Here is a 25,187-nt window from a genome sequence, read left to right as displayed (position 1 = left end):
GGCTAATTGATAAAGAATTACAGATATATGACAGAATCAATTTGGTTCGAAACCAGTATTCCAATACAATTCAACACAAGGATGTTTTCAGAAATAGGTGTCCGACACTGCAACAATTTATGTGTCCACAGCATAATCCCACACTTCAAACTTGCTACCTACTTGCCCACAAACCGGGGCTAGAAAGGACAAGGGTTCTAACAGCTGTTTCCGCATGTGATCATTTGAGTCCGATTGAGGTTATTGTGACTGACCACTCTTCAGTGGTAAACTACAACCGAGTCATTGCTGGAGCATTGTTGTCTTGCGCATCACAAGGATCGGCTGTTGTCTTGCTTCCTGTCATGTCCACCTGCTTGCCGACCGCATGGGTGAATTCGATTAGATACTCAGGGTAAGCTTGATCATCCTTGAAGATGACATAGGCTTGGATGTCCTCCAAGTTGTTGACGGCAGAATCATAGGGAGTGGTTGTGCCTGCTCTCACTGGCAGATACTTCATCGTTCGCTTCCCCTCTACTGGAATGCCCGTCAGTACCTTCGCCTGATACACGTATTTCAATCCTTTGGAATCTGGAGGCGAGTATGTGTCCCTGGACGAATAGGATGGGTCGACAGAAAAGTAGGTCCCATCACCAAATAGGTTGGCTAAACAATGAATTGTTTTTAATCAAATATATCAACATCGACGAGAAGTAGTGAGCATGAGTGAGTGAAAGATTTTGATTTTATGCCGCAGTGAAACATATTTAACTTTTTAACGACCTGTCAGCTTCATGAATGCAGGCCTTAGACGTTTAACACTTTGGAGAAACCCAATCACGTTTGTGGTGCTGAGAAACTTAGAAAAACAATAAGCGCAAATTCTACTATTCTGAAGGACCGACGTCTTTATTACATTGTTGCAAGGTGTTTTTTCTAAATAGAAATGGACTGATAGTTTGAATGTAAATATATGTTTTAAATATAGATATATCTGGTTTTGTAGCTGTATCTGGAAAAATCCTAGAATTTAATTCCCCTAAATATGAAATCGCATTACTGGACTTTTCTGTCCGCTCATCCGTTTGATTACCGTGCACACAACTTTAGTCAAGTTATGCCTTAACAGTAACAAAATTGAAGATGCCATCACTTGTCTACTCAGGGTATCAATCCCTGGCAGATATTTGTTACATGGAAAGGGAAATCAGAGTGTTTGCCAAAGAAGTTCATATTAACTAATTGACAATATACCCAAACGGGAGTCTGCTTGCATATTGTTTCAGTGGCAGCTTTAAACGAAGGGCAAGGTCACCTTCAGAATAAGAAAAGATAACCGTGATCAACATACAACGTCTCTCGCTAGAAATTAATATAAAAAGTTAATGTTACATCTGGGATATTTTGACCCACGAAATCAGGAACATTTTCAAGGAGTTTTCATATGATTTGTACCCAGATGTTCAGTGTGACTGATCGAAAGTGCCACAAAATACACAGACGAATCAACATAAGTTTATAAATTGGTCGAAATATTTAAGGCTGTCTTAATTTTGCCACGCTGAACTTAATTGCATTTACATCATCGCGCTCTGAGGGACCCCAATCTATCTGTAGTCGTACACGCCACATGGAATGGATGTGCTCGAGTAGGTAATTTCTGTAGTAGACCTATGCATAACTGAAGGATTCGAACCGAATTTGATGCGTGTAATGATCTTGTTTGCTTTCCTTATTATTTGTGAATATCAACAAAGTTCGAGTTTCATGCGTGACCTGAGAGAAATCAAAACAAATACACCTAGATCAACTTTGTATGATACACGTGTAACGTAAGGATTTAGTATCTCACCATCCTGTGTGTAAAACATCATGATAACATGCCGACGGAACTCACCATTTGCACCACTGTAACTCCTGTCAAATCCATTTGTGTTTATGTTTTCAACTGAGCCCTGACTGGTTCCATGCCAGAGTATGCGCTCATTGACTTTGTCCCAGCCATTTTGTAGGGAAAGTCGTTCCTCTTCTGTCTTATACTTCCTGTGTAGTAGCCTGTTCTCAATCCGATATACCTGAAGAAGATTATCCAAGAAGTATCAGTCTCAGTGAGTGAGTATGGTTTTACGCCGCATTTAGCAATATTCCAGCAATATCACGGCGGGGGACACCAGAAATGGGCTTCACACATTGTACCCATGTCGGGTATCAAACAGCGGTCTTCGGCGTGACGAGCGGACGCTTTAACCACTAGGCTACCCCACCGCCCCTATCAGTCTCATGACATATTCTTATTATTACATTGAAGGACTCATATCCCCGGCCAATATGACATGTCTGGTTGTGTGCAAGGCACGAAATAGTGTACGGTTTTTCCGCCTTTTTTAGTCTAAGTCAAAGTCGTTGCCATGGAAACTCGAAACATATTTTTAATTAAAATCCCAAGATTGGTGAAGACATATTGTACGGTTTTCAAGATCTGCTCCGGAAATGAGCACTACCGTTATTTTCAGTCAAAGTCAAAGTCGGAAACTAAAAAAGTATATATTTTTTTTAAATCCCAAACAAAAGGCACCAGTACACCACTGGTCCTACCTATGTGCCAAGTTTAGTTAAGATATCTCTCATGACTGTTTAGTTCTGCTCTGGAAAAGAAAGTTGACGGATGGACGGACAGCACCCATTCCTATACCCCCTTCCACTTCGTGGGGGGGTATAATAATATATTTCCGAAAACATTACGTACAGTCTGGCTGATGATGAAAATGTCTTAACATGGGAGCGAAGTGGTCCAGGGTTTAGACGCATAGACGCTGACCACGGTGGGATACTGAGAGACCAAGACTAGACCAAGATTTGAACACTCGCTCACACGATACCGACACCCAAAACGACCAGGACTCTGCACATCGATATCTGTGCCTTATCTGACTGAATAACATTGGTTTCATGACCTGCGAGCACTACTCAATTTGAACTTTAATTTCGACATATGAAGTGGTGTACATGGTTGAAATGGACCATATTGCTGTTGCAGACTCACTTCTTTTATGTGAAATTTCTCCCTTTTGGACTGCCTCTGAGTTTCAAAGCGAGTAAAGACGTTTTTGAATTCTTCCCCATCTCTGTCCACAGGGACGCAGTCCGTGACCCCTTGCTGCTGAAGCGACCAGTTGAGTGGAATGTCATCATACATCACGGAGACTGAAGAGATAAAATGTTCTAATGCATTCAATCATACACGTGGGGATCCAGGTTAGCATACATGTAGGTGCTCCAGAGCTCTGGTCCTTGTCATATGAGGCGAGTGAGTGAGTGAGTGAGTTGGGTTAAACGCCGCTTTTAACAGTATTCAGTATGTTAGGTTTCTTGCACAGCTGCACAATGGACTGCGGGTCAGACGACAGGGCCAACTGTGCCACGCCGTGATATAACCGGAATACTGTTAAAAGCGGCGTGAAACCCAACTCACTCACTCACCTCTTTAAGTTCTGCTCCTGAGGTGGTTTTCCTGAAAAATCTAGAAACATGATCGGGGGGAACCCACAATCATAGGTCTTTGGCGTGCCCAAGGGACACAACTCTGCATAGCGTATCGCGGCGCCTTAGCCGACTGGGCCACCCGTGCCCCCGACTAGATGAGACCAGATGGACTGGGTCTGAGAGTGGCAGTCATCGTACCACGACAACGTGAGGAGTTCTTTCAGTCAATTTCAGACTCGAATATCTTCCGAACTGAAGGCAAAGCAGTGATGAAAATGACACGAATGGATCACTCGATATCAGTTATGACACCAGATGTTCGCAAAAAGGAAGGTCATTTCTTGCTCTTCTGGTACCACCCGTCTCTCACACAAATGTAGTTGTGAAAGATGTGCCAGTGAGTGAGTGAGTGAGTGAGTGAGTTGGGTTTAACGCCGCTTTTAACAGTATTCCAGTTATATCACGGCGTGTCAGCTTAATGTGGGAGAAAAGCCCGAAGTGACGCAGGTCTCAGACGTTTACCACTTCGGTGAAACCCACGAGCACGGGAATGGTGCTGAAAAATCTAGAAACATGATCGGGGGGAACCCACAATCATAGGTCTTTGGCTTGCCCAAGGGACACAACTCTGCACAGCGATTCGCGGCGCCTTAGACGACTGGGCCACCCGTGCCCCCAAAATATGTGCCAGTAAATAAGGAGGTGTGAGAACTCCATATAAAGGTCGTAGCATGGAGTGAGTGAGTGAGTTTGGTTTTACGCCACTGTTAGCAATATTCCAGCAATATCACGGCGTGGGACACCAGAAATGGGCTTCACACATAGTACCAATGTCGGGAATCGAACCCGGGTCTTCGGCGTGACGAGCGAACGCTTTAACCACTATGCTACCCGACCGCCCCTCGTAGCATGGAATAGCCTCGCAACATCGCAGAGTGAGGCGTTAAAACAACAACAACAACACATACACAGTGTAAAGAAACGAGTCTGGACTGTACAATCAGCCATTAACACATCATGAACATCGATCCATGCACTTGGGAAACGATGACATGTAGTTAACCAAGTTATCCGACCCACTTAGTCGTCTTTTACGACAAGCTGGAGTACCAGGGATTATATTTTATAGTGGAAATGCAACGAAAGAACAGATAGCTTGACACAGAGTTTCATACAAGGAGGCATTTATAACAGGAGCCTACTTTTGTACCGCTTCTTATACAGCTGTGTACATAACGGCCAAAAATAATTATCACCAAACTCACCTGTTCTCTGTAATTGTATCTCTCGTTTAACTGGATGCTGGCATATCGAAACCTTCCCTTCTTTGATCTTCAGCCTGTAGAGCCTATCGGACTGATCCGTAAACAATGTGTATCTTTTGTTGTGTTGATAAGCATCCTCAACATAGCCACTGATTGAGTCCAGATCGAGATTGTGGTCATCCTTCGCCGAACTCCATCTAGCGCTGTGACATGTTCTCAGAAACCTCTTGATGTCAACCTTCGCCTTGGCTACGTCTACGTCCATGCCAAACAGTATCAGCTTGCTTCCGATCACCTTCAAGCCCACAGTGTGATTCCTTGCAAGATGTTGAAGATCGTCAATCTCAAACATTGAATGCCAAATAAGCAACTCGTGAACATGTCCACCACCAATAAGCAAGCATTATAACCACGTTAATCATTAAAATATTTTGTATTTAGAAACATGTGGATGACAGTTGAGTAAAGGAACTCACCCTCTCTTTGGACATTGCAGAAAACAGCCTGTCGTCTTCAACCACCTCACTGCGTATGTTTGCATCGACAAAGCTTCGGATTTGTCCAGCAAGATCCTGCACCTTTGACGTTTCAGTAGATGATACGTAAAGATCATATACTTGCTTTTGCCCCGTGGCTGTTATAAACAAATATGAGGATTGTTTGTCAAGGGTGTCAATGTTCACATTCAGCTGTCACAGAACCCGACCACTCGATTCATACTCTTACGACTGAACGATAGTCCCGGCTGATGTGCCATTTGTTCTTTGGGTCTGTTTAGTTTTGAAGTGTACATTGTACCGAGACCTGCCATTTCCTTGAACTGACACATTACAAAATCTATATATTTACATCATATCACCTTTCACCTTTAGACCGCCTCCGTGGTCAAGTGGTTGAGCGTCCGCCCGTAGAGCGGAAGGTCCGGGGTTCGATCCCCGGCCCCGTCATACCAAAAGACGTTAAAAGATGGTACTTGTTGTTACCCTGTCTGGCGCTCGGCATTAAGAGGATAAAACATGGACTGGTCGGCTCGGAGTCAGTATACTGTGTCTGAGTGGGGTATTCATGTTAAACTGCGGCATGGTATCTCAGTGTGCTAGCACTATAAATCGGCATCAGTCCGGACTAGTACAAGCAGCCACACACACACATGTACATGCACGTCGCTATATAAGTGCAATAATCTTGGACGCGACGTTAAACCCCATTTCACCTCACCTCACCACCTTTCATCTTAAGGCGGGAATACAAAAATCAACGACCCGGTACAGGCTCGTGCTTTTGGAAATTTTTGCGACATCGGGTGACATGATTGTGTGCCAATATCATCCGACATGACACGTTCTTTATAATAGTAATCACTGGTTTGTATGGCCCAGGCTCGAATATGTTATAGCAAGAGTATTCTTGACTGTAGTCAATCAAAAGAGTGAGTGAGTGAGTGAGTATGGTTTTACGCCGTGTTTAGCAATATTCCAGCATTATCACGGTGGGGACACCAGAAATCGGCTTTACACATTGTACCCATGTGAGAAATTGAACCCTGGCATCAATAAAAAAAATACAGAAAACATATATAACTGAAATAAATAACCACTATTTCTTCCTTTGATTATTTTAAGGAATTAATGAATTTATATTAATTGAACGATGAAAAAGGTCTTACCCTCGAGACGTTTATTGTGTCTCTCCTGAATGTCCTGCAACGTGGTGACGATTCGATCAAAATCTTCGTCACGAAGCACTATCAGCCTGATATCGTTGATGCGATCTTTCTTGAAGTGAACGGCAGCTCGGTATTGTTCTATGGCATCATACAAGAGTTCCGCCAGTTGTTCGGGGGAAAGACGCTCAGAACCTGATCAAAACGAACGTAAATATATTGAGTAACTGTTAGCCAGGGAAGCATCTTCTTTATGGGATCACTGGGTGTTAAAGGCAAATAGTGATGAAAATTATGTGAATTAACCATTGAAAACCAGAATGGGTAAGCATGTCCTGTTCTAGAGATACCGGTATTCCAGTTGGTACCACTTTTAGTGAAACCCGCGACGATTCGGGGTAGAATTGGTCTTCAGCAACCCATGCTTGCCGTAAAACGCGACTATGCTTGTCGTGATCAAGTGATTGACATCATGAGCATTGATCATCGCAATTAAGATTCGATGACATGCATCAACCAAGTCATCAAGTCTGACAACCTGATCCCTTTAGTCACCTGACTCATGAAGTAGGTCTTCAGCAACCCATGCTTGCTGTAACCCGTGACTATCCGGGGTAGAATAGGTCTTCAGCAATCCATGCTTGCCGTAACCCGTGACGATCAGGGGTAGAATAGGTCTTCAGCAACCCATGCTTGCCGTAACCCGTGACAATCCGGGGTAGAATAGGTCTTCAGCAACCCATGCTTGCCGTTACCCGTGACGATCCGGGGTAGAATAGGTCTTCAGCAACCCATGCTTGCCGTAACCCGTGACGATCTGGGGTAGAATAGGTCTTCAGCAACCCATGCTTGCCGTAACCCGTGATGATCCGGGGTAGAATAGGTCTTCAGCAACCCATGCTTGCCGTTACCCGTGACGATCCGGGGTAGAATAGGTCTTCAGCAACCCATGCTTGCTGTAACCCGTGACGATCCGGGGTAGAATAGGTCTTCAGCAACCCATGCTTGCCGTTACCCATGACGATCCGGGGTAGAATAGGTCTTCGGCAACACATGCTTGTCGTAAGAGGCAACTAACGGGATCGGGTGGTCATACTCGCTGACTTGTTTGATACATGTCATCGTATCCCAATTACGTAAATCGATCCTCATGATGTCAATCACTAGACAGTCTGGTCCAGACTCGATTATGTACAGACCGCTGGAATATTGCTGAGTGCGGCGTTAAACAACAAACAAACAAACAAACACTTCCGATCGGATAGAAACAAGATTAATCAGATTAACGATCATTGCCATATAGGAATGTCTATTGAATATGAATCGAAGTACATTACAATTGAGGACCTAATCGCTGTCCAGAACACCCGTGTTTTGCTGTATATTAGTCTTTCTTTTATTATTTGTTGTGTAACGCCGAACTCAGAGATATCCCAGCTGTATGACGTCGGTGTGTAAATGCTCGAGCCTGGGCCAGGCAATCGAGTGATTGACATTATGAGCATCGATCCACGCAACTGGGATACGAAGCCTGTGCAGCCGATCCCGTAATTCGTCTCTTGCGAAAAGCAAATGTTTGCTAGGATCTTTTTTCGTACCGCTGAACATACTTGCAAACTTTTCATGCGACAATGAAATGGGTCCGTCATCACCTCAGTATTGTTCAATCACAATCGGAACACCTTCAAAGCAAACCTTTTTGCAGGGAAGTATGAAAATGAAATTATCGTTACAAATATACAAAATATTTCACATACCAACGCCAAGACAAGGAAGGGCCACAGAAACTTGTTTGAACTTTTCCCCAGATTCTTTGAGGAATGAAAGTATCGCTGCCAGCCAATCTGTTCCGTTCTTCCCTTTAAACACGCTGGCGCAAAGATGTACTAGACAAGTCCAAGGTCTGCACGACTTGCAAAACGATAATCCAGACTTTTGCAGAGCTGGAACTATCAAACAGGAAAGTATGCTAAAGTGCAAGAATAGTTTATGTATATAAACATTTGGGACAACATTATTCCTTGACAGATATATTGGTTGGTTGGTTGGTTGTTTAACGCCGCCTTCTAAGTCTTATAATCATTTCAAAATTAAAACGTGAATGTTGCATGTTAAGTGTGTTCCTGGTTTGTTCTATCTGTTTATCCTCTTATCCCCTTATGCATAAGTTAATCATGCACATAATCTTTATTGGTTGGTTGGTTGGTTTGTTGTTTAACGCCGCACTCAGCAATATTCCAGCTAAATGACGGCGGTCGGTACATAATCGAGTCTGGACCAGTGATCGATATCATAAGCATCGATCCCCGCAAATGGGATCGATGACATGCATCAAACAAGTCAGCGAGCCTGACCACACGATCCCTCTTACGATCGCCTCTTATGACAAGCATAGTCTCCTTTTACGGAGAGTATTGGTTGCTGAAGACCTATTCTACCCTGGATCTTCACGCGTCGGTTTCAGATAATTCAACACAGCCGCTCTTTATAAAGTTAATCTTGAATGTACTTTACTTTAAACTTCAGCATGAAACGTTGTGAACAGATATCTCCAAAAACATATGAAACTCACGATTTTTTCTGAAATCCTTCTTGAATGGCTCTCCAAAGCGTTCTACCAGTGCTGTTGAAAGGGTTTCTGAAACATAAAAGGTCAGCTGACATATAACTGACATTCGGGACATCTGGGTGATGTCATCTTCAATTATAGGCAAATTTTACAATGCGCCTGATGACGACATATTTCCATTGACCCCTTTGCAGACAATAAACCAATGGAACAATTGGACAAACTAGCCAATCAGCAAGAAGCACAAGAAACAATGCTCAGAGAGAATAATTTCCTGATGTGGATTAGATGGTTATCTGTGTGTCCTAGGTTATTGTATGCTATCATGCCTCTACCGTGTGGACTGTCGCTCATGCTGTCAACCATTAGGCTGCTTCACCGAGACTTGAATTATTTACAGGCCACGGTGATGTAGCTTGAATGTTACTGACTGCGGCGCTAAACAACATCCACTGACTAGGGATTTACTGACAGCTTGTGATTGACGATAAATATGCGTATAATAAACATTCTGGTACGATCATACATAAAAGGATCGGCTGGTCACACTCAATGACGGATTATGTGTGACGTGCCCTAATAGCGTGGGTCGTTGTTCATGATTTCGGTCAGTGCTTTGGCTGGTCCAGGTTCTATTCTGCACATGCTGCAGTGATGTCATCGATATATGCAGACCGCGGAGGAAACTCAACGAAACAGAACTAAGACACACAATCACGCACCTTTCGATTCTCTTTCAATCAGTATAGGTGCTGGGGACCAAATCTAATTGTTAAAAGATCAAATTCTATATACTCCCAAAGACACTAAACTGTTTTGTGACACTGTATCAGTAAAGAGAATATGTAGACGACTTAGACGACAGTATACTACTTTCCATCCGGGGAATTATCATCTACAAGTTTCAAATTTTGGAGATCATACTGTTAATCTTCAAATGAATGCGTCTCCAAATGAATGCGACTGCTGGTCCCTATCCCAAAATGCGTCTCAATATGAATGCGACTCCCTCAATCAAATGGCATTGCTTATTAGCGCTGAATTGAGAACTTCCGCAATGGTGTTTCCCCACCCAAAAAACAGATTTATGTGTTTATTCCTTTGACTACCGTTAAGGCATGGACAAGACAAAGGCTGAAATCGGGTTTGTAAGGATAAGTGTGATGAAGCCTATCCATGCGCGCTGGGTCGTGTATACAGAACAGTATATAGCATGTAGAGTACATGTACCTTACCAGTCAGTGAGAAGTCTTCTGATATACTGTTGACTATGACGTCGGTCTGTTCTTCCAAAATATCCCCTTTTCTGACTGTCAGTCTGATGTCCTCGATGTGAAACGCTGCAACAAAGGCCCATCACGACTTGGAAGATGCTCAAACAAAACTTATTAAACACGAATAATGAATGTGTGATCTTAGTATTAAACACAGTTCATTTCGAAATGCTTTACTTGTTTCGTAGATTCGATCAGAGATGATTACTTTCTCAATTCTGTTTGATATGACACGTTATGATGTAATACATACCTTCCCGTCTTGCTTGGAATGCCTGGAAGGGATATAAAGGAATGACGTCACAAACCAATACACAAAATATTATTCCGACTCATGTTTATATGAACAACATATCTGGGTTTGCAGCTGTAGCTGAACAAATAAACTACTCAAAAGAAGTTAAGGATCACCTGATTCTTACAAATTACAATAGTTAATATATCATGCCATGACAGATTAACATTACCAATATGAAAGAATCGGGTGATCCTTAACTTCTTTTGGGTAGTATATCTAATGTCAAGACAAAGTCCCGAAACAATTGCCGGTGTCTTAAGAGAATCCCAGGCCATGACGTTTCATAATTTGTGGATGGTATGTACTATAGTGAGCATGGACTATATACACACAAGACTTTGCATGTCATTCATATACACAACCACGAATAAGTACAAAATATACAAAAACAATCGTGCATGTGAATTAAGTTATACAAGAGCCAGCATGTACAGTATGTGAACTAGTTTGTACTCTAAATAAGTGCAAAGTTCAACCAAGGGTCCAACCAAATCTTTTTCCTGGGGCGGGCCTGGGATTTTATCTAAAACAATAAATTGTCTGCGAAAGTTCTTGAAAAAAATTATTATGCTTCAGACTGTCTGCCACAAAAAATGACATTGTTGCAAAGTGTTTTTCTAAAACATAAAACCAGGTTTATAGTTTTAAGCAAATAAATATTTGATTTTGTCGCAGTAGCTGAAAACTATCTAATCTCGATACAAAATCCCAGACCTCTCCCAGAACATCAAATGGTCAATCTGTATTAGGACTGTGGTGTACCTTCTGTACATCCGGGTTGTCGGGGTGTAGTATCACATATACATCAACCTTCTGTCTTTGTATAAACTGCTTCACCGTGTCCATCATCAAGTCTGCCACAAGGTCACGTGGATACCCGAGTTTGCCGCAGCCCAAAGCAGGGAGTGCAACAGACGTTGGAAGTGGTTCAATCCTTGATATTTTTTCGAGGCATTCACTGAGTATCTATTGGTACATCTGAAATGTGAACAAACAATGCGAAAAAAGGTAAGTATCTTACTCGCATTAGATTTTATCAGGTGAACAATTCACTTGCCTGTGCAGGATACACTCACCTGTTCGTGAACAAATGATATCATCACTATTTGAAAGTGATTCATAAACAGTCGGAATCGTACAATTTATTTGTTCTCTTTCAGTACATATTTATTTAAAGGTTTCTCGCGAACTGCGTATTTCAAGATTTACACTTACGGATCCAAATGTATAATGGCTATTACAGTAACAATACTTCCACTGCTTGGTGACCCGGCGCTGATGTTTCTTGGATAATATTCTTAGCAGAAATGAGGGCACGGGTGGCCCTGTCGTCTAAGGCGCCGAGATTCGCTGTGCAGAGTTGCGTCCCAGAAACCTATGATTGTGGGTTTCCAATCCCGGTTCCCCCCAGTTATGTTTCTAGGTTTGTCAGCAACATACCCGTGCTCGTGGGTTTCACCGAAGTGGTAAACGTCTGAGACTCGCATCAGTTCGGGCTTTCCTCCCACATGAAGCTGTTCCAGCAGCTTCAGACAGAGCCTTTGCCACCACGCCATTACTCAGGTCCAACGTTTTGGAGACTGGACACACTAGCACATCCACCTTAAACTGAAAGAGGTTAGGTGAAATGGGTTTTAAAGTCGCGTTTAAAATTAGTATTACATAGCGACGTGCACAAACGTTTTTCTGTTTGCATGTACTTGTTTGGACTCGTGGCGTCATGGACACTCAGATACCATGCCTCGGGTGACCAATGACCATGACATCCAGTGACCATGACATCCAATGACCATGACATCCAGTGACCATGACATCCAGTTGTCTAGTCCTCCCTATATCCCCATAATGCCAAGCGCAGCAGGGTAACAACAAGTATTTTCATAGACGCCGTCTGGGGATGGAGCCACTGGCATTCCGCTCTCAGGACATACACTCTAACCACTCAACCATACAAGCACTGACAGAAAACAACGTGCCTGTGAGGAATGCTGTGTTCAGGAAGCCCCTTGCTGACAAAACGTTTCTGGACATTTCTGATTAATGCAATTAAATTACTTTTAGCAGAAAATAAGAAAGTGTACAATTGAATTAGAATTTGACCACACAATTTAACCATTATCAAAACGTTACTTGGCTGAAACCGATGGCGGACACACTGCAAACCGATGGTACAAAACAATGTCACTGTGTCAAATACATCACTATCAAATAACAATTTCTTGTTTGTTTCATTCGTAACCATCAACAACAGTTGGTTTATACTCTCTTCCCCGACAGTTTACGTTTATCATACAAGACATTCGAATGGATATGGTGGTCAGGCTAATACCAATCACTGGATTGAGTCTTATAGCTGACACATCCAACCCAAACTATATCAGCCACTTTCTTTCATCACATGACTTTCAGTTGTAGACACAGAAGTTACCTCTAAAGCCTCAAGCGTGCCCTGCTTAATGATGATCCGCCCCTGTTCTGAAAAACAGAAACGCCATGTGAAGAAAATACAACAATTTCTGAAGCATCTTCTACTGAAGAGACATATAAGGTTTACTCTTTTCTTGAAAATTCAAGATAACATTTTGAAGTTAGTATCTTGAATACATATAAATATTTTAAACATGTATCCTGAATTTTCGACAAATTACCTTGAATTTCAGCATAGTGCCTTGAATTAAACGCCAACGTTTTACGTTTTTTTTTAGAGAAAGAACAAAATACCATGTATATGGTCCTAATGGCGTCCATAGACGTGAGAGACATTGTCACTTTCATATAAATATAACTGATGATTTGTATGGAGTAGACAAGCTGATAAACACATTTCATGACGATTGTTCCAATTCCCTTGAAGCCATCACTAGTCGTAGATAGCGACCTAATGGACCATGTGGTCAGGCTTGTACCCCTATGGCGTGGATCGTTGCCACTGAATTATCTGGTTCAAACTCAATTATTTACAAGCTGCCGTGATGTACTAGTTCATGTGGGGCGTCAAACAATAAACAAACAATACAAAAGGTAGATCATTTTACCTTCGTTGACATGACATGGCGCCACTTTGATGTTTTTTCCATGTGCAGTTTCCTCCAAAAATGCTTGAAATTGATCGGACTTTGCAATATTTTCGATGCCAGGTTTCCGGATTTCAAGCCTTTCGGTGTACACTGACTTCTCTTGATGGGTGAGGGGATCATCCTGACTTGCAGCACCGCCAACACCATTGACCTAGAGAAGAAGCCACACAGAATATGGTAAAGTTTTGTAATGGATTAGGTGAGGTTCGTTGGATGTCAGGGTGGTTGCTGAAATTTGGGTATTAGGTGAGTGAGTGAGTGAGTTGGATTTTACGCCGCTTTTAGCAATATTCCAGCAATATCACGGCTGGGGACACCAGAAATGGGCTTCACACATTGTACCAATGTCGGGAATCGAACCCCGGTCTTCGGCGTGACGAGCGAACGCTTTAACCACTAGGTAATCCGACCGCCCCTGGGTATTAGGGATTGGATAAGTGGAGGGTTTCCACAGTTAGAAAATAAATATAGTTACTCGCTCATTTACTTTTTGATATTACAACACTGGGGTGGGGTGGGGTGGGGGTGTGGGGGCGTCCCAAGTAGCTTATGATGGTCATTTAAGACTACTCAATAGCTGGAGTTGATTTATTGGTTAATTTCTTGTCATAGTTGGTCATAATATCAATCACTGGTTTGTCTGAATCAGACTTTACAACTTACCGGCCGTCGTGATTTAACTGAAATATTACCGCGTGAGGATAAAAAAACAAATAAATATGTAAAATAGATAAATGAATAGTTTGTTTTGTTACCTGATCCTCATCTGAGTCGTTAAATCCAACTGCACAAAACAAATATTGAGTTATTTTTCATTTAAAAAAGAAAAACAACTTCATTCCCTACATATGTTAATTAATATTTGCATCTTCCAAATGTTCATACATAACAAAGCACATATTAAAACACATTCGCCACTAGACCTAACACATCTTCTGAGTGAGTATGATTTTAGGGCGCTCTTATATCTGTTCCAGTAACAACATCAAGGAGAGGGGCACCAAGATGAAGCTTCCCGTATTGTACTCAGGAGGGAGTAGATGCCAGACTTCAAAGTGACGAGCGAACGCTTCAACCACTAGGCTTCCCAACGGCCCTTTTTTGTCCAGTTGCAGATTCCAACCACTTGCTAATTTAGACAATTGGTGGGTACCTCGGGTGCATATTCAGCGGTAGATAATATCCCAGTCTTCTGTTCTACTCTTTAGCGCCGGGGAAACAATCAAGATGAAACACCTGGCTGGTTGTATCAAGCTATCAACTGCCGGTTTCCTTGGACCAGACTAGCTAGAATACGACTGACTACAGTGTAATACATATACACAATAAGTGTTGACACGATCCAAACGATTGTCTTCAGAATCTATTATCTTATTTATGATATTAATAGAAATGTATTTATTTATAATGCGTAGGAGTAATCCTATGTTTATGAATCACTATCAAATAATGACAAATAACAAAAGAATTAATTAATAAGGTACCAACTATTAGATTGTGTAATGGTTGAAGGCTTGTATATTTATCTGTTCAAGAAAACGATAGAGAAAAACTAATGTCCACTCAGGTCATATTGGATGGCTACTGTAGATAAAAGTGTTCTTTACCTGATTTCAAACAAATGAATTATATGTCTTGAAATCTTCACACACACACACAGAGACTACACACACACTAGAAACACACTACACATTACACGCACATATACACTTTACACACACACACACACAGAGAGACTACACACACACTAGAAACACACTACACATTACATGCACATATACACTTTACACACACACACACACAGACTACACACACACTAGAAACACACTACACATTACATGCACATAAACACTTTACACACACACACACACAGACTACACACACACTAGAAACACACTACACATTACATGCACATATACACTTTACACACACACACACACAGACTACACACACACTAGAAACACACTACACATACACACACACAGACTACACACACACTAGAAACACACTACACATTACACGCACATATACACTTTACACACACAAATACACACACAGACTACACACACACTAGAAACACACTACACATTACATGCACATATACACTTTACACACACACACAGACTACACACACTAGAAACACACTACACATTACACGCACATATACACTTTACAGACACACACACACACACACACACAGACTACACACACACTACACATTACATGCACATGTACACTTTACACACACACACACACAGACTACACATACACTAGAAACACACTACACATTACACGCACATATACACTTTACACACACACACACACACACAGACTACACACACACTAGAAACACACTACACATTACACGCACATATACACTTTACACACACACACACACACAGACTACACACACACTAGAAACACACTACACATTACACGCACATATACACTTTACACACACACACACACACAGACTACACACACACTAGAAACACACTACACATTACACGTACATATACACTTTACACACACACACACACACACAGACTACACACACACTAGAAACACACTACACATTACACGCACATATACACTTTACACACACACACACACACACAGACTACACACACACTAGAAACACACTACACATTACACGTACATATACACTTTACACACACACACACACACACACACACACACACACACAGACTACACACACACTAGAAACACACTACACATTACATGCACATATACACTTTACACACATACACACACGGAGAATTCCAAACAAACTCACTATCAGCTTTGCGTCGGCGAAGAACACCTGGTTCCTCGTTTAGCTCATTTATCACAACATCCACGATTTTCTTCACCGAGTCGTATTTCTCTGAATGTACTGAGAGGCGAGTACGCCTTGGATTGTCGTCCACTTCTGTATAATCTCTGAACTCTTGAAGTCTGTGACGGAGGTGTACACCAAGAGAGGCATCAACCTCTTCACTGACGATGGAAGCGTCTATGACATCCCGAACTCGGCAAAACTCGTCATGCTTGCAACGGATCCTGATCCTGTCTTCGTAGACATCGTACACTGCATTAAGGGCATTTCGTAACAGTCTGCTTCCAATATATCTACGAGTTACATCCTTCTTGAAAAGTTTGATGCGCGATGGAACAGTCACAGTAACGTCACGTAACTCAGTTTCCCCCAAGATGGTAGCAATGAATGTTTTGGCATCGTACACGGAATTCCTTGACCCCTCTACTCGGACCTGAGTCTCGTCGATGTTAATTGTAATGTCGGGATGGATGTCTTTCAGTTGGCCTTCAATGCTGACTCTTTTCAGAAAGCTGGTTTCAGTGCAATCCGAGAAAGGAAACGTCTCAACCGCCTCGTTGTCCATAGTTGTTGGTGTATGTCTGTGCTACAAGTGAAAACATTGAATGACTGCAAGGGCTGTTTGCTTGTGTGCTAATCTATTTAAATAATCACTGTTTTTTTCTGTCAGCATCGAACAGGTCATGGCTGTCTTCACCAAACAGATAAGCCAACATCAAGTACGATTGTCCTCACACATGAAGCAGTGGCTGACATATATCTGTCATACTGTTGTAAGCAGTGTTAAACTCAGCTCACTACAGGTTGTTGGCTAAGAAACCCCTCCCACAAGAACAAGAAGAAAATAATAAGACAATATAGTGACATTGAAAACTTCCTACATGGATGTGATAACGCATCTTTTCGAAACAAATTGTCTGGTACTGCTACGTATTTATTTAGAAACACAAAAATACCACTTCTATATCTTCTACATCTATCCTTCCTTTCTCCTACCTACATTCATATCTATCTTACCTTCTCTCATTGCATAGTATCGCATACTTATATTGTAAATGTTTGAAAATGTCCCACAACCCCTGGCCACGTGGGGATGTAGGGTCTTTATGTAAATCGTGGATATGTTCGGTAATAATTTTTTTAAATTTTTCTGACAGTTTTCACTGTGGGGTAATCTAGGTCATACTGATTCAAGATGATAACACACACCTAGGGTAAAGTATCTTTATGTAACATTTTAGAAGCTGTAGCATCAAGAAAGGATGAACTTGAGGATTCACAGAACACCACAGATCAACCGACACACGAGACACCCGCAATCAGAGCATTCTAAGCATCATGTCAGTCATCGGATCCAGTGGATCTGCACCATTGACCTGGATCCCAACCTCAACAACACAACACCATCACAAACCTAAGTCCAATGTGCCCGGTAATTATTTGACAAACAGAAACCTAGAGTATAATGTTGAGAAAATATATCCTGGACCTCAGGAAAGTCTGGACTCCACGTCCTGTTAACCAAAAATACATTGACAAAAAGGAGAGGTTTTAAACCAACAGAAGCTGAAACCAAGGCTGAAATTTCATCTGTTGAAATGACAACCAAATGGCCAAATCAGTTCATATTAAATGTAAATAAGGTCCCCAAACCTGAAATGCCACTTGATTTAACGTTAATTATTTAAACAGTAAATATAACATGCATACTTACAAGAATCGTGTAAACAGGCGCTATCGCTCACGACAGCCCTGGTGACATCCCTTGCAGTACAGCTCGCATCACCTCGTAATGCTGATCTGTCCTCAATGTTAACTTTATATCATATCACCAGGAAGTTGGGAAGTGTTATCGCATGACGTAAAACGTCACGTGCTAATATCAGTGTGTATGTTGATATAGATTCAAACGTATATAGATGAGTGAGTGAGTGAGTGTTTTCAGCAGGTGTGGCAGATGTAATTGGAATGAACATGTGTTTTTGTCAAGATGATTAAAAAACATCTCGGAGTCTGATTTACAACGTTTACTACTCCATGAGTGAGTGAGTTGGTGAGTGAGTGAGTGAGTTGGGTTTAGCGCCGCTTTTAACAGTATTCCATTTATATCACGGCGTGTCAGCTTAATTTGGGAGGAAAGCCCGAAGTGATGCAGGTCTCAGACGTTTACCATTTCGGTGAAACCCACGAGCACGGCTATGGTGCTGACAAACCTAGAAACATAATTGGGGCGAACCGGGATTCGAACCCACAATCATAGGTTTCTGGCGTGCCCAAGGGACGCAACTCTGCACAGAGAATCGCGGCGCCTTAGACGACTCGACCGTGCCCCCAGTTTATACATTAACCTTACAGGCTGTGCTGAGTATTACGATGAACTCATATCGCTTGAGTAACTGTTGACTGCTCCTATACAGCAAAATGATTAAGTTGTAAATATTCCTATGGAAGCCTTTTAGGGCCATTTTTAAAAAAAAAAAAATTTCGATACTATCTTGAAATTTCAAGATACTAAGTTGAAATTTTAAGATAATAAGTTTTTAACATCCTTAGATGTAAAAATACGTTTGAAGTGAATAATCTTCAAATTTCAACTTAGTATCTTGAAATTTCAAGATAGTATCTTGAAATTTCAACTTAGTATCTTGAAATTTCAACTTAGTATCTTGAAATTTCATGATAGTATCTTGAAATTTCATGATAGTATCGAAAAAATTAAGAAAACAAATGGCCCTAAAAGGCTTCCATATATTCCAGTACGTTGACACATAAATTTGTTTTCTTCTCTATCACAAATATTATAGGAAGCTCTCAATTCACGAACGGCTTGCAGTGAGTAGATTTTGATTGGAGAAAAGTAATTTCGTTGTGACTTCTTGTCATTTTAGGTCTTCCAGTCCTATGGCATGGCTCGATGACTATCTTTAATCATAGGGCGGTCGGCCTCGTGGTTAAAGCGTTCGCTCATCACCCCGAAGAGGCGGGTTCGATTCTCCACATGGCGCAAGTGTCAAGCTCGTTTCGGATGTCCCCAGAGGGAATAATACTGGCATATTAAGACCAGCATAAGAGCGGCATAACACCAGATTCACCCATCCATTGACTGATACAGTCATAGTATCGTCTCTTTCATCGCGTGTAGGTTTTATTCAGTATTTTATGATTAAGTACTTTAACTATCTTCAAAATAGCAACACGAAAAGGGGAAATTATAAAGGCTTATCGATCCGTACATATCTAATTTTATCATATAATGGGTAGGTTTCTCGGCAAGATAAAGCCAATAGTCTACAGCAGATAAAAACGATATCCGTTGGGGTCATATGCGGATAGAGATGCAAATATCAAAGGTCAAGTAGGACTACTTTCATTGTTTATACACAAACATGGCGTCGCCCTCGTCATTCGGCAATCGAGTCAGAATTAACCATCGGGAATCTGGATAAACTACAGTGATAATTGCTATCATTATCATAAGAACAGTCTAATATATTGAAAATCATTGTCTAACTGTGACGTAGCTAAGGCATTTTATAAGTTTTGGCAACTTTGGCGATATAAATTTCGAAACAATTTTGCGTGGGCACGAGGCCTTGCCAAGCGGGATCAATAGCCACATCTGTGCTTGTAGACCTCTGTGGCTTGAAACCTTCTCCACAAATTAAAATAGTTGTATTTGGCCGAAATATGTTTGAATTGTTACCTTGTTTCGTTTTCTCGCTGTGTGTACATCTGACTACACTAAAGTCTTCTTAACGTTATGACAGGACAGACCGACGGTCAACAACGTCTGACCATGGCCGTGACGTCTCATAAGACTAGGGTTAGAGTAGCTTCCCTTTGACAAAGGGCAGTTACTCTAGCGGACAGACCGATGGATTGCCGCGAAATGTAAGTAAAAACAATTGTTGTTTTGCATATATGTTGCTTCGCCACTGTATAAGAAACAGATCTCAGTTGGAACTATATTGGCTACTGTCACTGTCCGACTGACACATTACTTACCCTGTGACGTAAAAAATATTAATGCGCGCATTCCAGGAAAACTCGCAATGTTTAGGTAATGTTTGTGAGAGAGGGAAAGCGATTTTGAAGCACAGAATTAAAGAATGACATTATATGATAAAGAGGTTATCACGCTTGTGTGTTTGGGGATGGTAAATATCCTATATTAGGAATAAACACTATGTATTTAGCTCGCCAATACAATGTTTATTCCTAATGCAGGATATTTACCATCCCCAAACACACTCGCGTGATAACCTCTATCTATCTGTACATATAAACAAAGATACCTCACACACAATATTCATCAAATGTTTTTCCAATTTGTTTTTGAACAAAACCTGCGACGTTTTTAGGCATTCGTCTGTATTTTACATGAAGTGAAATTAAGTTTCACAAACATATATTTACATTCATGAACATACATTAAATGCCTTTTAAACTGTATAACCAGATTGTTCCAAAAGAAAAGGAAACGGAGAATGAGTGAGTGAGTTTAGTTTAACGCCGCTTTGAGCAGTATTCCAGTTGTATCACGTCGTGTCGGCTTCATGTGGGAGGAAGGTCTGAAATGATGCTGGTCTTAGACATTTACAATTTTGGTGAAACCGTGTATGTTGCAGACAGACTTCGAAGGGGGGGGGGGGGGGGGGGGGGCGGTAGTCTAAGGCGCCGCGATTCGCTGTGCAGAGTTGCGTTCCTTGGGTACGCCAGGAACCTATGATTATAGGTTGGAATCCCGGTTCGCCCCGATTATGTTTCTAGGTTTGTCAGCACCATACCCGTGTTCGCGGGTTTCACCGAAGTGGTAAACGTCTCAGACCTGCGTCACTTCGGGCTTGCCTCTCACATTAAGCTGACACGCCGCGATATAACTGGAATAGTGTTAAACGCGGCGTTAAACCCAACTCACTCACTCACTTGATTCGTGAGATTACCACGAAGTGAGTCTGGTGAAACGCGCAGTAGTGTTCGTGATGCTGACAAACACATGACGTCAACGTCAGAGAATAGTCTTCATTATCCGCTGAAACAGATTCGGGCGTAGGGCTGATAGCGGTGAAAATTATATAACTAGATACTGAAAATCAGTGATGACACCAGGTGTTCGCGTAAAGGGTAAATATGCCCTGCTCGATCTATAAAAACGCCACTTACACACTTTGTATTGGAGAAACAGGTGTTGTTTGTTGCCTAACGCCGCACAGCGGTTCTCTTGACATACGACGGGGGCCTTCACACATGCGATACTGGACCAGACAATCCAGCGATGGGCCAAGCGATGGACCAGACAATCCAGCGATGGGCCAGACAATCCAGCGATTGACCAGACAATCCAGCCATGGACCAGACAATCCAGCGATGGACCAGCCAATCCAGCGATGGACCAGACAATCCAGCGATGGACCAGACAATCCAGCGATGGACCAGACAATCCAGCGATGGGCCAGACAATCCAGCGAAGGACCAGACAATCCAGCGATGGGCCAGACATTCCAGCGATGGACCAGACAATCCAGCGATGGGCCAGACAATCAAGCGACGGGCCAGACAATCCAGCGATGGACCAGACAATCCAGCGATGGGCCAGACAATCCAGCGATGGGCCAGACAATCCAGTGATGGGCCAGACAATCCAGTGATGGACCAGACAATCCAGCGATGGACCGACAATCCAGCGATGGACCAGACACGATAGCACGCGTATTTATTTTGTTGCAACTAAAAACGATATGTTACTTTTAAAATACTTTCTGCTGTGTACAAGTGCAGAGATTCTGAGAAACATGCTTCAAACCACTAGGTCACCTGTGGCCAACGAAGCTGGAAATTACGCGGAAGATATCATTGCCTGTGCTTGTCCCAGATATTGACTCGATGGGTCCCCATCTCACATAAGGCGTAATTGATTACGTAAACATAAATAAGTGATTACTGTGGAAGTTATTTTCTGTCACACGTCAGCGTTATAAGGACCTCACGCGATAATACCAGGTAAACAGTGGCTCCGAGTCAAACATGTGTTGGGAACAATTCTAGCTTCGTCGATTACTATCGTAATATCTGCCAAAAATGTATTATCACACATTCTTTAAAGATTGTAATAACCGCAACTCTGCATTCTGTAACCCATAATTGTATCATTATTTCAAAATGACAATAATTAAGAAAGGAGTCATTTTCTGGAAATCAGCTTCCGCCGTGATGCGAAAGTCATATCAACTGTTTCAGTCAGAGGCATCTTTTTATGCTTTTAAACCCCCGATCGACCAATCAGAATCTAATATTCTCAAAATCCGTGGTAGAGTACGAGGTAAACAATTGATTCGAGTAAACTATGCGTTGGGAAGCCATACGTGAAACGTTTGCACCATAAATGTATACAACTCAAAATCTGCTAAGGATGTAGTTTCAATCTCATCAAAAACTCATCCAACGAATAAGGATTGAAATATCCAAATACACAATGATGGGGCACCCCTGAAGTACCTCAATTTCGCGATGAACGGGCAAAGGCATGCAGTCATTGGCACGTCAATAGATAGACCAAGGCTCTATTGTATTTTACGGATTAGTCGAGATACTGTCTAGACGTCACAGGTCGTCATGCACGACTGGCGTAGACAAGGAGACAGATTTCAGGGTTCTAACGTAACCAAACGTGACCGCAATGGAGTGGGTTCACTCATGATTTCGGGTAAGGTCAGTAGAGCTGGACGAACCAATCTCCATGTCCTACAACGGGGCACGATTACAGGTATGTGCTACAGCTGCTGGGGTGACATTCTGGATGTGTACGTGAGACCGATGCAATCGGACCGGACTTCATCCTCTTGGAAGATAACGCACCACCTCATCGTGCCAGGATCGTTGGTGCCTACACAGAGAAGGAAACCATTGTCCGCATGAAGTGGCCAGCACGGTCTGCAGATCTCCACCCTGTCGACCACATGTGGAACGAGCTGTAGATCGCCCTCTCACGACGCCCTGTTCTTCTCCAAATCTGCAGAAATTCGGCAATGCTCTTACTGCTCCCTTGTCAACCACCCTGGCACTTATTGGGAGCATGAGACGACGGTGACATACGCGCTACTGAGAGTTAGTTTTGGGGGAGAATGAAGTTATTTTTGTTATTTTTTAAAAGTCGTTTTGGTCAGATACTCTCATTTTGACAAGCGATCTATGATAAGACTACTTTTTCGTTTCTTTTTTGCAGAGTATATATTTTTGCAAACATATACATGTACTCTTCAAAAAAAGAAACTTGACACTGACTTTCAAAATGTAATATAATGCGATTGTTTCAAAAAAGGACACAGAAACCATAATTGAAACACTGTTTGAAGATCAATGTACACAATGTTCAAAACATTAATCGTGTCACCTAGACAGACACACGTACACGATACAGTTAATGTCACAGGGGTACAGAAAATGTCAGTATCGGTTGTGCCCACCACGTGCATCAATCACCGCTTGACACCGACGAACCACAGATGCAATCAAGTTGTCAATAACACGCTGTTGGATGTGCTGCCATCTATGCTGAAGTGCATCAAGAAGCGCCGGGAGTGTTTGGGGCGGTGGATTCCTTCTGCGAACGCGTTGATCAACTCGTCCCACAGATGCTCAATCGGGGACAAATCTGGTGACCGGGCTGGCCAAGATAATATCTGGATGTTGTTGTGCTGTAAGAAGTCCTGACAAACACGTGCAATATGCGGTCGAGCGTTGTCCTGCTGGAACTGTCCGCCAAGAACGTTGACGTGAGGAAGAACGTAAGGCTGTAGGATCAAGTCTCTGTAACGCACACCTGTCAATGCACCTGCCACATGCACGAGAGGCGTCCTACCACCGTGATGAATTCCGGCTCATACCATGACACTCCCGCCGCCAAATGGGACAGCCTGCTGCACACAGTTGGCGGCGTTACGTTCACCCCGACGTCTGTAGACACGTGCGCGCCCATCAGCACGTGTGAGTAGGAAACGGGACTCGTCAGTAAACAGTACATTTCTCCACCTTGCACGTGCCCATCTAACCCTCTGTTGGCACCAAAGCAGACGGTCCGCCAGATGACGTAGGGTCAATACATGACGTCGAAAAGGTCTTCGTTCAAAAAGTCCAGCCTCTCCCAGTCTGTTGCGTACCGTTTGATCTGATATTCTGCGTACCCCAGGGATCTGTGTGGTTGTAGAGGGTCTCGGAGGTGTCGCAGCCGGATGTATCGATCTTGTGCTTGGGTTGTCACCCTTGGTCTTCCTGACCTTGGTCTGTCGTCAACTCTGTTGGTGTTGTTGTATAGGTCCACAGTGCGGAGATTGTCTGTCTGGATACGCCAAAGTGCCTGGCCCTTTCTTGCTGAGTTGAGCTGCATTCAGTCTTGGCATTCTGTCACCGCCTCTACTGCCGTTATATGGAATGTATGAACAGCCGTTGATGTGGATTTTTATACCAATTCAGCAGGGGGGTCTGCATACCTAAATGCAGGATCCTGTTCTGCAGGTTTTTTACAGGCGGTTGCTTTTGGATGAAGCTGTAAAATTGATCCCCAAACGCTACGTTTATGTGCTTTGCATGTGTTTTCGCGAATTATAGACACATCATCTTCCTGTTTGACTTATTTGGTTCTCATTTAATGTAATTATTTTAAATATTTGGAAAAAAAGTGGTTTTAGATCTATGTCAAGTTTCTTTTTTTGAAGAGTATATGTATGTTTGAATCTATGTC

At 42.4% G+C, this 25,187-nt stretch overlaps 3 protein-coding genes and 1 long non-coding RNA gene across 5 annotated transcripts; all 4 read right to left on the bottom strand.

Annotated features, from left to right (window-relative positions):
- Nucleotides 1-271: 271 nt before the first annotated feature.
- On the bottom strand, nt 272-5,082 carry LOC124125033 (protein mono-ADP-ribosyltransferase PARP15-like). The gene is made up of 4 exons (XM_048389825.1): nt 4,731-5,082; nt 3,026-3,186; nt 1,880-2,057; nt 272-648 (listed from the first exon to the last, which is right to left on the bottom strand). Exons 1-4 carry the CDS (start codon nt 5,080-5,082, stop codon nt 272-274), a joined length of 1,068 nt encoding a protein of 355 aa, XP_048245782.1.
- On the bottom strand, nt 1,425-11,518 carry LOC124125030. 2 transcript variants are annotated; one of them, XM_048388873.1, is made up of 9 exons: nt 11,297-11,518; nt 10,490-10,511; nt 10,198-10,302; nt 8,966-9,031; nt 8,151-8,342; nt 6,397-6,588; nt 4,731-5,364; nt 3,026-3,186; nt 1,425-2,057 (listed from the first exon to the last, which is right to left on the bottom strand). In XM_048388873.1, exons 1-7 carry the CDS (start codon nt 11,381-11,383, stop codon nt 5,168-5,170), a joined length of 861 nt encoding a protein of 286 aa, XP_048244830.1. In that variant the 5' UTR covers nt 11,384-11,518; the 3' UTR covers nt 1,425-2,057; nt 3,026-3,186; nt 4,731-5,167. The 2 variants fall into 2 exon arrangements, with proteins under 2 accessions (XP_048244830.1, XP_048244831.1); XM_048388874.1 differs by lacking the exon at nt 8,151-8,342.
- A 470-nt stretch (nt 11,519-11,988) lies between these two features.
- LOC124125036 lies at nt 11,989-13,757 on the bottom strand. The gene is made up of 3 exons (XR_006859585.2): nt 13,570-13,757; nt 12,963-13,009; nt 11,989-12,142 (listed from the first exon to the last, which is right to left on the bottom strand). It is a non-coding gene; the product is annotated as an uncharacterized LOC124125036 (long non-coding RNA).
- A 2,586-nt stretch (nt 13,758-16,343) lies between these two features.
- On the bottom strand, nt 16,344-18,250 carry LOC124125026. The gene is made up of 2 exons (XM_046488343.2): nt 18,165-18,250; nt 16,344-17,036 (listed from the first exon to the last, which is right to left on the bottom strand). Exon 2 carries the CDS (start codon nt 17,013-17,015, stop codon nt 16,350-16,352), a length of 666 nt encoding a protein of 221 aa, XP_046344299.2. The 5' UTR covers nt 17,016-17,036; nt 18,165-18,250; the 3' UTR covers nt 16,344-16,349.
- Nucleotides 18,251-25,187: the final 6,937 nt, after the last annotated feature.

Source organism: Haliotis rufescens, unplaced genomic scaffold, assembly GCF_023055435.1.
Source record: "Haliotis rufescens isolate VD_foot unplaced genomic scaffold, xgHalRufe1.0.p SCAF_8, whole genome shotgun sequence".
Classification (NCBI taxonomy): Eukaryota; Metazoa; Mollusca; class Gastropoda; order Lepetellida; family Haliotidae; genus Haliotis; species Haliotis rufescens.
Note: the sequence above shows the minus strand (reverse complement) of the source record. Positions and strands in the feature narration are given on the sequence as shown.